This window comes from Ranitomeya imitator, chromosome 3, assembly GCF_032444005.1.
Source record: "Ranitomeya imitator isolate aRanImi1 chromosome 3, aRanImi1.pri, whole genome shotgun sequence".
NCBI lineage: Eukaryota > Metazoa > Chordata > Amphibia > Anura > Dendrobatidae > Ranitomeya > Ranitomeya imitator.
In genome coordinates this window covers 670222620-670239208 of record NC_091284.1, presented here as the reverse complement: position 1 = coordinate 670239208, position 16589 = coordinate 670222620, and the positions used below count along the sequence as shown (strand labels likewise).

The 16589-nt window shown below is 43.5% G+C and overlaps 1 protein-coding gene across 4 annotated transcripts in view; it reads right to left on the bottom strand.

Moving 5' to 3' along the window:
- Positions 1-12442: 12442 nt before the first annotated feature.
- Positions 12443-16589, bottom strand: part of CACNB3 (calcium voltage-gated channel auxiliary subunit beta 3) — a 236927-nt gene continuing 232780 nt past the window's right edge. For all 4 annotated transcript variants that reach the window (XM_069758333.1, XM_069758334.1, XM_069758336.1 and 1 more), the window contains 2 exons: positions 14292-14450; positions 12443-14123 (listed from right to left, as the gene is read on the bottom strand). In XM_069758333.1, coding sequence (XP_069614434.1) covers positions 13809-14123; positions 14292-14450 — 474 coding nt within the window. In that variant the 3' untranslated portion in view covers positions 12443-13808. The remainder of the gene's footprint in view (positions 14124-14291; positions 14451-16589) is intronic.

Sequence of the window (16589 nt, the reverse complement as noted above, 5' to 3'; positions counted from 1 at the left end):
TTAAACTAGAGATGTCATCGGTAAGTCACTGTGCTACTTGTACACTACACTATATACAGAGCTCCTGTGTATCATCACTAGTGAACACTGTATTACCTGTACACTGACACTATATACAGAGCTCCTGTGTATAATGTCACTGGTGATTACAGTATTACCTGTACACTGACACTATATGCTGCATACAGAGCTCCTGTGTATAATGTCATCGGTGATCACTGTATTACCTGTATACTATACACCAGTGATGGCGAACCTTTTAGAGACCGAGTGCCCAAACTGCAATCTAGAACCCACTTATTTATCGCAAAGTGCCAAAATGGCAACTTAACCAGAATACTGAGGTTTTAGATTAGAAAAACAACTCCTCCGTTAGAGCCCTATAGCATCTATACTGTAGAATAACAAAGAATGATGACCCCATCACAGTGTGATTCTCTAAAGGTAATCCACACAGCTCTCCATACAGTATAATGTCCTCCATACAGTACAATGGTTCCACTTAGTCCTCCATACAGTGTAATGGGCCTCACATAGTGTAGTGCTCCATAAAGTGTAATGGGCTCCACACAGTGCTCTATACAGTATAACAGGGCCCTGCATTGCCTTCCATACAGTATTATGGCCCCACATGATGCTCCATTCTGTACAATGACCCCACATAGCGCTCCATACTGTATAATGGCCCGACATGATGCTCCATACTGTATAACGCCCCCACATGATGCTGCATACTGTATAATGGCCCCACATGATGCTGCATACAGTATAATGGCCCCATGTGATGCTACATACAGCATACTGGCCCCACGTGATGCTGCATACAGTATAATGGCTTCACATGATGCTGCATACAGTATGGCCTCACACAAAAAAAACCTCATGGGATGCTGCATACAGCATAATGGCCCCATGTGATACTACTCATCTCTGCCAGTTCCAACGCTGATCTGGTCTCTTCATATATCAGTCCTACCTGTTGGCATGTGCGCCATCTTGGCAATAGTGCCGCCAAAACCCAGCCTCAGCCCGTGCGCCATCCTTGTCCTCAGCATGTGCGCAGACTGATGGAATGTCGATGCTAGTGATGATGAGGGAGATTACGAGCGGGCTGAGGACAGAGGTGCCGGTGCTAGTTTTGAGGAGGTGTACCATATACTATACCATGGGTTCGCCACCACTGCTATACACTATATACAGAGCTCCTGTGCATAAAGCCACTGGTGATCACTGTATGACCTGTTCAGACACTATATGCAGAGCTCCTGTGTATAATGTCACTAGTGATCACTGTATTACCTGTACACGAACACTGAATACTAAGCACAGATCTCTTGTGTATAATGGAAATAGTATTGTTTTTTATTATTGATCAGTATTGCAATGTTCGGTCACTATGTGGTGGTAATATGTGATCTGGTCATGGTGTTGCGGTATTTGTTCCTTGTATGTGCAATTATTCGGTCACTGTGGTGGTAATATGTGGTATGGTCATGGTGTGGCAGTGTTTGTTCCTTGTATGTGCTATTATTCGGTCACTGTGGTGGTAATATGTGGTCTAGTCATGGTGTTGTGGTATTTGTTTCTTGTATGTGGTAATAGTAGCGTAGCTACTGGGGGGGGGCAGAAGGTGCGAGCGCCCCAGGCCCGGAGCTCAGAGGGGGCCCACCCGGAGCTACGCTACTGTAACTGCTGCGCGCGCCGATACAGGGACAATCAATCTCCCTACTCTGCCGCCCGGCTGCTATTGGGCCCCTGAGCAGTCGGGAAGGGGGACCCCGCCTGTCACGGCAAGGTCAGATGTATCAGCATTTAGCCGCTACAGCTGACCGCATTGATGAGGGAAGGAGCGCACAGCGCTCCTTCTCCCATCACCCCCATGTCAGCGTCATACACCACCGACGCTGACAATGACAGTGGGCGCAGTGACGTCACCACCCGGCGCCCACTGTCAGGAGATGAGAGGGAGCTTGGAGCACCGCTGGAACAAGGAGGAAGAGAGGTGCGTATTAATTTGTCTTTTTTTATGGGGACTGCCTTATACTACAGGGTCTGCCTATTGGAGTACTGTTTTATACTACAGGGTCTGTCTATTGAGGTACTGTCTTATACTTACAGGGTCTGCCTATAAGGGTACTGTCTTATACTTACAGGGTCTGCCTATAGGGGTACTGTCTTATACTACAGGATCTGCCTGTAGGGGTACTGTCTTATACTACAGGATCTGCCTATAGGGTGCTACCTTGTACTACAGGATCTGCCTATGGGGGTGCTGCCTTTTACTACAGGGTCTGCCTATAGGGGTGCTGTCTTATACTATGGGGTGCTGTCTTATACTAGAGTCTGCCTATAGGGGTGTTGCGTTATACTACAGGATCTGCCTATGGGGGTACTGTCTTATACTTACAGGGTCCGTCTATAGGGGTTCTGTCTTATACTACAGGACCTGCCTATAGGGGTGCTGCCTTATACTACAGGATCTGCCTATTGTGGTGCTGCCTTATACTACAGGATCTGCCTATGAGCTTGCTGCCTTAAACTATATGATCTGCCTATGGGGTGCTGCCTTATACTACAGGGTCTGCCTATGGGGGTGCTGCCTTATACTACAGGGTCTATGGGGTGCTGTCTTATACTACAGGGTCTGCCTATAGGGGTGCTGTCTTATACTATGGGGTGCTGTCTTATACTAGAGTCTGCCTATGGGGTGCTGCCTTATACTAGAGTCTGCCTATGGGGTGCTGTCTTATACTACAGGGTCTGCCTATGGGGGTGCTGTCTCATGCTATAGTTGTCTGCCTATGGGTGCTGCCTTGTGCTATAGAGTCTGATTATGGGGAGTACATTATACTATATTGAGGACTATCTGGTGCATTATACTATATGGAGGCCATCTAGTGAGCACACTGTACGTGTGGGGATTACAGTGAGGGGGCCATCGAACAGTGTGGTTATTACAGTGAAGGGGCCATCATACAGTGCTGGAGCCATCAAACAGTTTGGGGGCTACTAAGGGGTCAGTATACTGTGTGGGGGTGCATTACAGTGAGGAGGCATCATGGTATGTATAAGGCTATGTGCACACGTTGCGGAATGGGGTGCAGAATTTCCTGCACAAAATCCACCTCTCCTGGCAGTATCCGCAGGTGCAGATTTGCCGCGGATTTTGTGCGGTTTTTATGTGGAATTGATGCGGATTTTGTGCAGATTTTCTGCGTTTTTTACCACTGCGGATTTCTATAATGGAAGGGTGCAGAAACGCTGCAGATCCGCACAAAAGAAGTGACATGCATTTCTTTTAAATCCGCGTTTCCGCGCGGATTTTTCCGCACCATCTGCACAGCTTTTTTTTATTCCCATTGATTTACATTGTACTGTAAATCACAGAGCGGATCTGCAGCGTTTCTGTGCGGGAAAATCCGCTGCAGATCCGCATTAAATCCGCATCGTGTGCACATAGCCTTAGAGAGCATCATACTGTGTATGTGTATAGGGAAGCTGTACAGGGGGCCAGACTCGGGACATTATTCAATGTGAAGTGGACACTTATTGATATAGGGGAACTCAGGTTACTGTGACTATTTAAGGGGCACACAGGGCAATATTACTTTCTAGGGGGCAAAATGTGGGCACTGTTTTCTAGGGAACTTGCACCCGGCATTACGGGATATTTTAACAAATGTTTATAAGTTACAGTAGAGTCCATCCAAAAGAGTCTACCTTGTCATAGTGATAGATTAAAAAATCTTTTGGCCAAAACAAAAGCTGCTGGCTATGTATGTGATCTGCTGATGGGTACTGTTAATGTGTGATTGGTGAAGACATGGTGTACAAGTTGAGTTTTTCCAAGAGAGGGTGGTGGGACTGTGGAAGGTTCGAGGGGTGGAGGCGGGGCTAGGGTGGAGCCTGGGCGGAATTTCAAGGGGGTCCTAAAAATTTTGCCAGTATGGGGCCCAGAAATTCATAGTGGCAGCCCTGACTATTAATTCATGAAATAAAATTTAAACTGATAGTTACTCTGGATTAAGAAGAATTTCATCAACAGGGCCACTTCTCTCCATGGGTTAGGTTTATTATTGCAGCTCCAGTGAACAGGATGCAACTGCAATTCTGCACAACCTGTGGACAAGTCTGATGCTATATTTAAAAAAACAAACAAACAAACACTTTTTTATCCTAAATTGAGTTGATTAGGAATGTTTGCTTTCCCCGAGAAAGTGTGTTCCATCTGTTCATGGAAGTGAAAAGGGATGAGCGGGCAACACCGCACACAACCTGCAAAAGAAAGGTGAGGCACGGTTTTGGGGGGAAAAAATGGTCATGTTCTAATGCTGAACAACCCATTTAAAGGGAACCTGTCACCCCCAAATGGAGGATGAGCTAAGCCCACCAGCATCAGGGGCTTATCTACAGCATTCTGGAATGCTGTAGATAAGCCCCCGATGTATCCTAAAAGATGAGAAAAAGAGGTTAGATTATACTCACCCGGGGGCATTCCCGGTCCGATGGGCGTCGTGGTCCGGGGCCTCCTATCTTCATCAGATGACGTCCTCTTCTTGTCTTCACGCTGCAGCTCTGGCGTAGGCGTACTTTGCTTGCCCTGTTGAGGGAAGAGCAAAGTACTGCAGTGCGCAGGCGTCGGGCCTCTCTGACCTTTCCCGAATCCTGCGCACTGCAGTACTTTGCTCTGCCCTCAACAGGGCAGACAAAGTACGCCTGCGCCAGAGCCGCAGCGTGAAGACAAGAAGAAGACGTCATCGTAAGAAGATGGGAGGCCCCGGACCGGACCGCGACGCCCATCGGATTGGACCACCCGCCCAGGTGAGTATAATCTAACCTTTTTCTCATCTGTCAGGATACATCAGGGGCTTACCTACAGCATTCCAGAATGCTGTAGATAAGCCCCTGATGCTGGTGGGCTTAGCTCACCTTAAATTTTGGTGGTGACAGGTTCCCTTTAAAAGGTGAAATTAATACGAAATTCATCCTTGTTGTGGTGTAGTTTTGCTAAAGGTAAACATTGGGGTCTTGGAATTTCAGTCATAGTATTTACACAAAAACCTGTGCCTGTATTATGGACACATCTATGTGCAAGTTTTGTTTGTCCCGTTTTGAAATCCATGCCCAAAATAGACTGCTGAGGGAAAAGAAAGGGTACTGTGTGAGAAGGCTTATCAGAGGCAACCTTGTATTTTTAGGTTTGCCCATCATCTTTTACATTCCATCAAGCACAGAAGAAGTTATACTGTAAACCATGAATACCGGCTAATATTTTTTCCATATTTTAAAAAAAATAATGTTAACAACATTATCTATTTTGTTTTTCTTTTCTGGTTACAAAACCAGAAAGACTGTCTTACAATGAATTGTGGAAAAAATGGTTTCAGAAAATGGAAAAAGAGCGGGAGAGAGGAAAAAAGAGGGAGAGTGCAGCAGAGATGGAGAGTAGGAGAGGGAAAGTGAAAGAGGGAGCAGGAGAGAATGAGTAAAAGAGCGGGCGAGAGAGATCAGAAGAGAGGGAGAGAGCAGCAGAGATGGAGAGAGCAGGCGAGGGAAAGTGATTGAGGGAGAAAGCAGAAGAGAGGGAGAGAGCAATAGAGATCGAGTGAAAGAGCAGAAGAGGGGGAGCAGGAGAGGGCGAGAGTGAAATAGGAAGAAAGCAGAAAAGAGGGCGAGAACAGGAGAGGGAGAGAGAACAGTAGAGAATGAGTGAAAGAGCAGAAGAGAGGGAGCAGGAGAGAGGGAAATGAGAAGAGCTAGAAAGAGCAGGGGAGATAAAGCAGGGAAGAAGGAGAGTTCAGAAGAGGGTGAGCATAAAAGAGGGAGGGAGAAGAGGGAGAGCAAAGGATAGAGCAGGAGAGAGGGCTGGAGAGGGAGAGCAGAAGAGGGAGAGAGTAGTAGAGGGAGAGCAGAAGAGAGCAGGAGAGACAGAAGAGAGCATCAGAGGGGAAAAAAGACAGAAGAGAGGGAGAGAGCAGGAGAGCAGGAGAGGGAGAGCAGAAGAGAGCAGGAGAGGCAGAAGAGACCATTAGAGAGGAAGAGAGCAGAAGGCAAAGCAGAAGAGAGGGAGAGAGCAGGAGAGGGAGTGCAGAAGAGAGGGAGAGAACAGAAGGAAAGAGAGCAATATATACAGATATCCATTATTTACAGATAAAACATCAAAGTTGAAGCTCTCTGCAGCCAACGCTTACGCATCTGACGTGCAACCTCTGGTATATAAGTGCAACATTTATTTCCATCTTGTAATGTGCAAACTTATCAAAACATTCAAACATGCCATACAAAGAATAGCGTTCTACAATGGTAGAAGGAATGACTGAAAAGACAGTGGCAGAGGTGGAGACGATACATCTAAAGTGAACCAGCCACCTCCACATTCAGCCATTTTGTGGGATGAGCCGCTCATCAGTCCATCATTGCAGTAGGGATTGTGTTCTCAGCTCCGTATTTAATCTAGAAATTTCAATCCAGAATAATATAACACAGCAGCAGGAAATAGAGGAAAATACAGTTTATGTACAGAATTTTGCCTTTAAAGACCCTTTGGACAATTCTGGGCCCCCAACAAAATCAGTAGGGGTATCTGACAAGTGATTAATTTCCTCACACTGCCCCCACAGGTGAAATAAAGTATGACATTAGTTTCCATCTAAATGAATTGGCAGTTTAGGTAATGTATGTAACCATTCTCCATCCTGATTAAAGGGGTTGTCCAGAATTAGAAAAACATGGTTGCTTTCTTCCAGAAAGAGCACAACTCCCGTCTACAGGTTTGTGTGTTATTCTAGCTCTATTGGACTACCACTGACAACCCCATTAATAGATGGGATTCCTAAACAAGTTACTCACCTATATTAAAGGCCTAGAAACCAGGCCCAAACTGATAGCTATGGAAACAGTGCATGGCAACCCCATATAAAAGACCGTATGTGCTTCCTAGTGCTCCCATAGCAAGCAGACTAATGGCTTAGCAGTCCAGCTTAGGGGTTTGGCAGCCGTTATGCCATGTACTCTCTGATCTCATCCTGTTTTATTAATACATTTTGGAGGGGAACAAATAGCATTGGATTCAAGAGGAAGAGTGAATACAGAGCGGAGACACAAGCCCTTCAACCTTACGGGTGTAAGCAAACAAAATGGCGGCCTCTTCTATAGATAGGGGTTGGGTTCACTTTAATTACATGTCTCTTCCAATGCTTTTCAAGAGTAAATGAGTCATTTGTTCTATGCTACGGTGCACAGTGCTCTGCCAGTGGTACATGGACAGAAAGAAACATTACTGTACAAATTAAACATGCTTTGACAATGGAAAAAATACAGTTTTTGCACAATTCCTGCACCTTAATAGCACTCCTGATTGATCCAGCATGGTGAGCGGATGCTCCAGTAATAGATATGATATTATACAGAGTAGTCTGTATAGCAGCAGTAGGTTGATTTTCATTACGGAGTTAACCCTGCACTAAAACACTGGGTTCCAAAACCTGTTTTTTTTTTTATAGCTAGTATTCGGTGATGCGCGTCATGAGGGCTGTTCATAGTCATAGCGAAAATATTAAGCCATAATGTAATCAAGAGCAGGAGCTGCCGAGGGGATGGAAGGAAGAAAATGACAAAGGTGACGTGAACCATCTGCTTGACGTCAGTGAATTGTTAGATGGAAGCAGAGATGTATATCGGCCGAGAGGCCCTAAGGCTACAAGAGTTTCTACAGAATATGGAACTGACGCATGAAAGGACAGGAAATTAGCGGAGCTACATACATCGCCTAGAAAATCTCCCACTAGACCCTCTACCCTAGTGCGTGTCTAATGCCCAGACTCAGGAAGACTGTCCTGTCCATTGGATTACTTGCATGGACATTAGCTTGTTCTCATGATACTATTTTCATTATTTCTTTATACTTCAATAGGAATTTGGTTATTTTGGATGTTTTTTTTTTTTTTTTTAATATTTTCATGTCTAATCTGGAAACTAACAAAGGAGTGTCATGTAGAATATTAGTGCACATTTATGGAATGAATGCATGAAATTATGGCATCAGGACATATGTATGAAGAAGATTTGATTTTCTTTATCTTTGTGAATACACCTCATTATTTATAGTGATCCGGTATTAAAACCAATTACAAAATTGGAAATTCAACTATCTTTTTGACAGACACCAATCAGAGCTTTGTTGATTTCCAATAATTGTAATGGAATAGTTTTCGCTGTATTAAATAATGTCTAATGCAAAGGTGATAAAATGCTAATCGACCGAGCAGGCGATGCATGCTGGATGATTTCAGCAGAGACCTATGACGCAGGATTTGACTTGGGATCAGTTAGTAAATTAGTGAAATTATAAAACTACTCAATTTGTGGATTGATTCTATGTGAAAACTCTAAAAATGATCTGAAATGAACATAAAAGTTTAAAGAGGTATTCCCATCGCTGACATTTATAGCACTTAATAGGCCAGAGATGTCTAGTGGAAGAGGTGCAATGTCAAACCCACTCCTTTCATAAGAATGAGGTTCAGCTTGTCTAACTACTTTGGGGAACTCCCGTAGAAGTTAATGGATAGAGATAGGCATGTGCAGCCTCCTCTCCTCTGACAGCAGGTACAAGATAGGGGTCGGGGAACCCAGTTCAAGATAAGTGCAAGTGCCAGATCCACAACTATCTTGGAGATATGTCAAACGTCCGAGATGGGAATAATCCTTCAAATCATTGATGCTAGTTCTTTATTAGTGATGAGAGAATGTGCTCCGATAAGGTGTTATCCACACGCTCGGGAGCTAACCGAGTGATTGCGGCATGCTCGAATGTTATGTTCTAGTCCCTGCGGCTGCATGTCTCATGGATGTTGGCCAATCCCTGCATGTTTTGCGGCTGTCAAACAGCCATGAGACATGCGTCTGCGGGGACTTGAACATATTATTCGAGCACACCGAAGACACTTGGTCAGATAACACCTTATCCAAGCACATTCGCTCATTACTATTCTTTATGCCTGAATTAAAGCTCACAAACTCTTGATATGCAAGTTCATGCTGGGTGTCATTCTTAATTTACTGTGTATTGTTCTAGTTATAAAGTACCAACCCTAATAAGGACCAATAAACAGACACACTTGTATTACTAGCCCACAGTTGTACTAGCCCTAGATTTTAAGAAAAGAGAACAGGTTTCCTATTCTTTACTTGAGTAAAATTGTTACTTAAAGTTGACCGTGTCTGGTTATCTTATGACTGAGCTGGTTTGTTCACATACGATGTTTCTCTGCTATAAATATGCACAAATTATATTAGTATAAATTTTATTCATAAGGTTATCACCAGATTTTCTAATAGGGAACATCAGCTTTAGGTTACTGATATAAGAAAGTCCATTCCTGCAATGAAGCCATAGATACCTAACCATAGCCAAACACTATCTTCTTCTACATACCCTGTCTTCGGTTAGTATATATTTTGGCAGCGTGTCAGTAGAGGCACAGCCAGGAGGTTTCAATGTTCACAGTTTAGGGTACGTCTACCATATAATGAGCATCTCATGAACGGGAGTATAAAAGGGACATGTATGAGTTGTATGGTGGAGAAAAAGTAAAGACCTAAATATCTTTACTACCCTATTCTACTGTGCCTTATAAAATATCAGAACCTTATTTACTAGAACTATTTTTGGAGCCTGATTCATCAAGGTGTCTACGTAAAACACCTTGAAATCATGTAAAAGTTGGTGCAACTCAAAGTTGCACAAAAATGTAGCAACTTTTGATGTTTTTACGCCAGTCTCGGACAGCTTTGACAACATCCAACAGGAAATTCATCAAACGTTACGGCATTTTAGGGGGATAACTGAGGCCAGAAATGTACTCCAATCCCCAACCGGAGTAACATTTCTAGAGGAGACACAAGATCGTTTTAAATTTTGCCTAATTCTGTAAAATGTGCTTAATTCTTTAAGTAGTGTGCACATCTTAACAAATTAGGCACAGCCTTCATTAAGGCTTGCGTGCACAAATGCCCTTTGTCTTTTCCATTAAACAGGTGAACTGGTGTAAACTATTCTTAATAATGGAATTCTATAGTAACTTTATAAAGAAGGAGTGTATCCTGTATGGCTCTTCTGGAATAGGGTCCCTGGGAATGTATTTTACAGTATTGTTACCTACAGTTATTATGAGGGTGCTATTTCCCCATATTATGCCAGCGGATGAAGCTCTTTTTCTAAGTACACAGTGCATCGATTTGATATCTGATCAGAACTACTTTCCCTAATTATCAGAATTCAGGTATGGACAGACACTACATTTCTTATTATTTGTGTACTATAAGGGGCTAGATACTCTTAAAAATCCATACTTAAGAGTACCGTCATACCGCCCTGGTGACTAAAATCTGAACACTGCTGGGGGGAACAAAGTTCATTTTCTCCCTGCAGCGTTTGGCTACGTGCAGGCACCGAGCAGGTTAATAACACTATTAATATGCAGATTAACCCCAAATCTGCAGGTTAATAGCATTTTTTGTGGTTTCCCTTAAATGGGTTGTGCAGCCCCTCGTTCCCATCAAAATTTGAGATTGGGCATGGCGAGAAGCTGTTGAAGGCCAATGGGGTCTACATAAATTAACTAGATTATTCAACCCTAGGCCATCATATACAGAATTTCATAATACATTAATTTACCAACATTTTGGGCAATGGTCTGGCGGCAAAATGAGAAGAATGGGAATGCGTGGTGAGCAACTGCGGCATCTCTTATGTATATTATACAGGACAGATATGATCACTAGTCATGATGCTTCAGAAATGTAACGGGCCATTTTCAATATTTTCCTACAACAATTAGCTTGAGTTTAGGTGATTAAATATGGCTTGTGCAGGAATCATATCAAGCCTATAACCTGTTAAATCAGCTTCCTAATATTTATGATCTGTGCAGATTTCGGTTCCGCTAGGAACTGCAGAACATCAGATCGCCTGTCTATGGTCATGCTGAATACGATTTTATAGATGCCCAAAAGTGGAACTAGGGTGGCTGCACTTACATTTACATTTGGGGAATGCAAAGATTAGCTAGACTATAAGAAAATGGGACACGGGGCCTCATATTCAGATGTCAGTTTTTCACATACGAGGGCTATCCTTTTTCTTTTTTATGGATGGCACTCGTGTGTAGCTTAGTCTATGGGACAATTCACGTGTCCGATTTTTTTTTCGGACCAATTGGTGGGTGCAATATCACGGAGACATGTCTGATATAGCCCACAGTGTCAGATCAAAGTTGGCAACATGTGTCTAGAGGTCACTGAAAAAATCTGACAGCATTTGCATGCCATCCATGTGCTGTTCGTTTTTCATGGACTGATAGGTAGGAGAAGGTGCAGAACCCTTTTATGTCTAACGCCTTCATTAAAAACTATGAAGCTATAATTTAAAAAAAAAACATAAAATGAAAATTTTACCAATAAAGTTTAAGTTCCCACAATGAGTTTTTGAATTGATAGAAATCTCATGCCCTCTATACCTTATCTCTGTGCCATGTTATCTAGCGATACTATCTAAAAGTTAGTTCTAAAGCTTTCTTTAAGTCTCTGGATTCTGCCTTCTATATGGCTAAGGTAAAGCTGGTCATACTCATAAGATCCCTCATATACATGAGTGCTCAGCTCAGTGGAGTGTATATGTGTTTTGGGTGGGGGAGAGAAGAGCATTGCTGCCAGACTCCTCTGCCAATGGCTTATCTCTCCAGGAAATAAAAGGATTGAGCGTTGACTTTCCAACTGCAGATCCTTCTCTCCCAGAGATCATTTGTTGAAGGAGAGTCGGGGATGACCCCATACACATCAGAAGGCTGGCCTATATTGTTGACATCACTGTGTTTGGAAGACTTTTGTCTAATGTGCTGGGGGGGGGGGGCTTCACTATCAATAGGGGACAGTGGGGTGTAACAATGAAAACAGCATTAAGGTACCAATAAATATGATCAAAAAGTATTTTCAAAAATGAACAGACCAAATGATTGTCAGTAGTTACCGTCATAGTAGATCAGATTTGTATATGAAATACAACAAGTTGACCCTCATAGGCTATGACTGGAAAGAGGAACCTTCGTTACTCTCTGGTATTCCATCCCATTTCAATGCTGGACAGCTCCAGGAAACATGATGTAATGGCATGACATTATGCCCGCCAGTCTTAATGAATGGGACCACTGGAGTAAGATCAGCCTAATTCATTAACAGGTTACAACAATAGGGGTGTAGCTGGCTGGGATGGTTGTAAAATTGTAATAGCGCAACATATTTAAGCAACTTCGAAAAAGAGAGGCGCCAACATTTTGAAGGTGTTTTACACTAGAATTGTGGTGAAAACTCCTTTATGAATCAGGCTCCAAATGTCCACCGCACCAACTGCAACTTAATATTGCATACTATTGACCACTACTGGTACCCTGTTATTTAGGCCTCACCCTTGCCTCCACATTTATCTGAATGCCTAATATCCTGTATATTAATCTTATCAGGTTTCTTGAAAGTACATGTCCATTGAAGAGTGCGAAGAGCTTCAGTCTCATGGATCGCAATACATCCAGCAGTAACACTGTGCCTTCACTAATGAACTCCTTTATGTAGTGTCTTATGTGTAAATGTTGATATCCACAGGCCTGCAGATGAGTGAAGTGTGAGTGTTTGCTTCCTTCCTAAATAAGTACTAAGAGTGCAGACTGAAATCGTTAGTACGGTCAAGGTAGACTTATATGTTTATGAATTTCCAGCCATGAAGGCATCTGGAATACAATTTTTCCCTTTAAGATCAGACTCCTTCTAAGGCAAGCTGTGTTTTATAAATGGAGTTACCTCTCCTTTGAAAATATTAAACTTGTGTTTTCTTGTTAAAGTACTATCTGGCTACGAAACTTAACCTGTTTTTATAGATATAAAATGTTTGCTGAAGCATATCTGTTGTAAACAAGATCTGAGGGCGACAATTATACCTGAAGGGCAGTATTTTATGGCAACACAACACAATACCTGACCGAGACCTGTAACGGGGGACAAGTACTTTGCCCCATGATTTTTCCGATTGGCCTGTGAGGAGAGGTGAGGATCCCATCTCTTCACAGACTACTTCTGAAAACTTACTGTCCATACAGATTTTGCATGACCTGGCCTGTAAACTTTTTGGATTTATGAACTCTGTAGGTCAGGGTAGTTAAGCAGTTGATCTGCGAGCTGGATGCAGCCCTTAAAGGCTTTTTTTCTAGCCCACACCATCTGGGATGGTCTCCACAGACCTTAGCTTGTGATGATCTCTGAGTATTATGGGCCCACACTTCTGTAATATGTATGTGGCCCTCTACAAGTAAACATTTGGATGCCACTGGTTCAGGTGCTACTGTGTTTAGAAAATTCTTTACAAGTAATGCAATAAGGCCAGCAGGAGAAGATCTGAAATATTAATCGATTTAGTGGCTATTAAGATTGGTTCTCAGATTCCAGCATATTACTGCCTCTGCCTGTAAACTCCAAGGACGTGTTTTGTATCTTGGCTCTGCTTTTTGCAGTATTACATTGCAGCCAGGTCCTGCAAATGTACAACTACATTTTTACAGCCCTCCTGCCATTACATTTTGCAGGCAGAAGATACCAAGCAAATGACAGATCAGAAGCAGGGTGCTTTTTTCCATAGTGCATTCTTGACTCTTGTCGCTACCCTGGAATTTACACTTAGTGGCTGTGCCTCATGGCATGCACTGCCATGCAGGAATAGTGTGTGGATGTGTTTTTAACAGGTGTGTGCAGAGAGACCCCACTCAGTAACTGTCCTTGGGCCAAGGACGATTGCGTTGCCAGTTCCTGTCATTGTGGTTTTGCTCAGAGTCTCGATCCAGAAGACGATCTTGGGAGTCATGGCCATTAGTGTTGTGCAGTCCACTGTTATGATGCCTGTGAGGCTGATACAGGTCCTGATAGGCATCGGAGTATTCATCCTCCATGTGGTGGGAGCTTCTCTGGGAAGAGGCTGTCCAGGTTTTGCGGGATGTTTCACTGGCTTCGTCTGACTGCATTAGGCTGTCTCGCTCTAATGGGGAGTGCTCGCTGGCTCGATCCGAAATAATTTGCTGGTTCTGTTGAGTAGGTTATAGACATATAAAAAACAAGTCAATTATTCAACAGGCAATAAATCATAAAGGTCAGGAGATAATTAAGATTTCTAAAGATTTATATGATTTTTGGAATCTGAGCATGACTGATCATATACACAATTATACACAAATGTATGATCGTCACTGTACCTGTAGGCCAGGAATGGCAGTAGGAGGAGTCATGAGATTTTGGCCAGTGTGTGGGTGCAGTGGGTGATGTGTGGCTCTCCAATACACTTCCATGTACTCTGCAAGGTGCTCACAAGCATCTTCTAGCTGATTCTCGTCCAATATCACATCAAACAATTCCTAAAACAAGAAAATAATAGTCATTTAATATACATTGGTATCATCCGATGATAAATACCAATGAATTGAAGTGTACAAATGACACAAAATGGCAGTTCAGCCGTTCTATCTTGAGTGACAATTCAGCTCTCCAATTAGAGTCAGGGCGTGCTGGGGCTCCCTCCATGTATCTCCTATTCGAGTGATTATCTGGCTATTTAGCTAGCTCTTTGCCTCCAATTAGAGCCAGATGTAGCGTAGATCTCGTGGTTTGCGCTTGCTCTGTTCTCTGTGTTCCTAAATTTGATCTTTGTTGCCTGACCTTGGACCTTGCCTTTGACCATCCGTTTGCTTTGCCCATTTGTCTTGATTGACTACCTTTCTGGAATTCTGACCTCGAACTGTGACTTGACCATGCCTTTGCCTTACCCCTTTGTTTATGACAAGCCCTCTTGGTATCTGACTCTGGATCTCTTGACTACCCAGCCTCACTGCTTGCCTTTGAGTAGTGACTTGTGACACAAAAATTTTATTAAACTTAAAATAAAGACATTGTTTGCCTCAGACAACCCTCCAACATGGAGCACTCAAACTGAAAGAGGAGGCCAAAAAAGTAGATACTTATGAGTATTTGATAAAAGGAAATATGAATGGAGATTGTTTAAATTCAGAAGATTTCTACTAACCCTTATTGCTACCTAATATTTGGCCGCGTTCTTCATCATACACTACTTTTCATTTGCAATTTTAAAATGTCAGGGTTGATAAATATAAGCAGGATATACCTATTATAATGTATTTCATGGTATCAACCATATCTAACCAGCAAAAGAATAATACTCTAAGCTCATATGTGAAACAGAATATTTATGCTGGACAATATGAAAAATATAGATAATTGGATAGGAGATCCACCCATCCCTTTGCCACCGGTGTAATGAAAGATTCTGTTCTTCACCAGGAGCTTGCGCTATATGTCAAAAATCAATTATCTCATCCTCATTCCCAGAATAAGATTTAAAGGGGTCATCCAATCTTCTGAAGTGAATGACCAGTCCTTAGGTTAGGTCAGGGGTGTGAAACTCATTTTCACAGAGGGCCACATCCACATTATTGTTGCCTTCAAAGGACCACTTGTAATTGTAATCGCTCATGTAGACGTCCTTGCAACGTGATACGAGCACAGACTGCAATGCATGGACTGACCAGGGACTATAACGGGTCTGTCTCTAGGTAGTAGGGGTATAATAGAGCTGTCCCTGGGTAGTAGGGCTAAAAGAGCTGTCCCTGCGTAGTAGGGCTAAGAGCGCTGTCACTGTGTAGTAGGGCTAAGAGAGCTGTCCCTGGGTAGTAGGGCTAAGAGAGTTGTCTCTCGGTAGTAAGGCTAAGAGAGCTGTCCCTGGGTAGTAAGGCTAAAAGAGCTGTCCCTGGGTAGTAGGGCTAAGAGCGCTGTCACTGTGTAGTAGGGCTAAGAGAGCTGTCCCTGGGTAGTAGGGCTAAGAGAGTTGTCTCTGGGTAGTAAGGCTAAGAGAGCTGTCCCTGGGTAGTAGGGCTAAGAGAGCTGTCCCTGGGTAGTAAGGCTAAAAGAGCTGTCCCTGGGTAGTAGGGCTAAGAGCGCTGTCACTGTGTAGTAGGGCTAAGAGAGCTGTCCCTGGGTAGTAGGACTAAGAGAGCTGTCCCTGGGTAGTAGGGCTAAGAGAGCTGTCCCTGGGTAGTAGAGCTTAAAGAGCTGTCCCTGGGTAGTAGAGCTTAAAGAGCTGTCCCTGGGTAGAAGGGCTAAGAGAGCTGTCCCTGGGTAGTAGAGCTTAAAGAGCTGTCCCTGGGTAGTAGGGCTAAGAGAGCTGTCCCTGGGTAGTACGGCTAAGAGAGCTGTCCCTGGGTAGTAGGGCTAAGAGAGCTGTCCCTGGGTAGTAGGGCTAAGAGAGCTGTCCCTGGATAGCAAGGCTAAGAGAGCTGTCCCTGAGTAGTAGGGCTAAGAGCGCTGTCCCTGGGTAGTAGGGCTAAGATAGCTGTCCCTGGATAGTAAAGCTAAGAGCGCTGTCCCTGGGTAGTAGGACCAAGGGAGCTGATCCTGAGTAACAGGGCTAAAAGAGCTGACCCTCTCCATTTTGGCATTACCAGCATCTTTTGAAAGGAGTTATTATGCCCTCATGGCGCTGA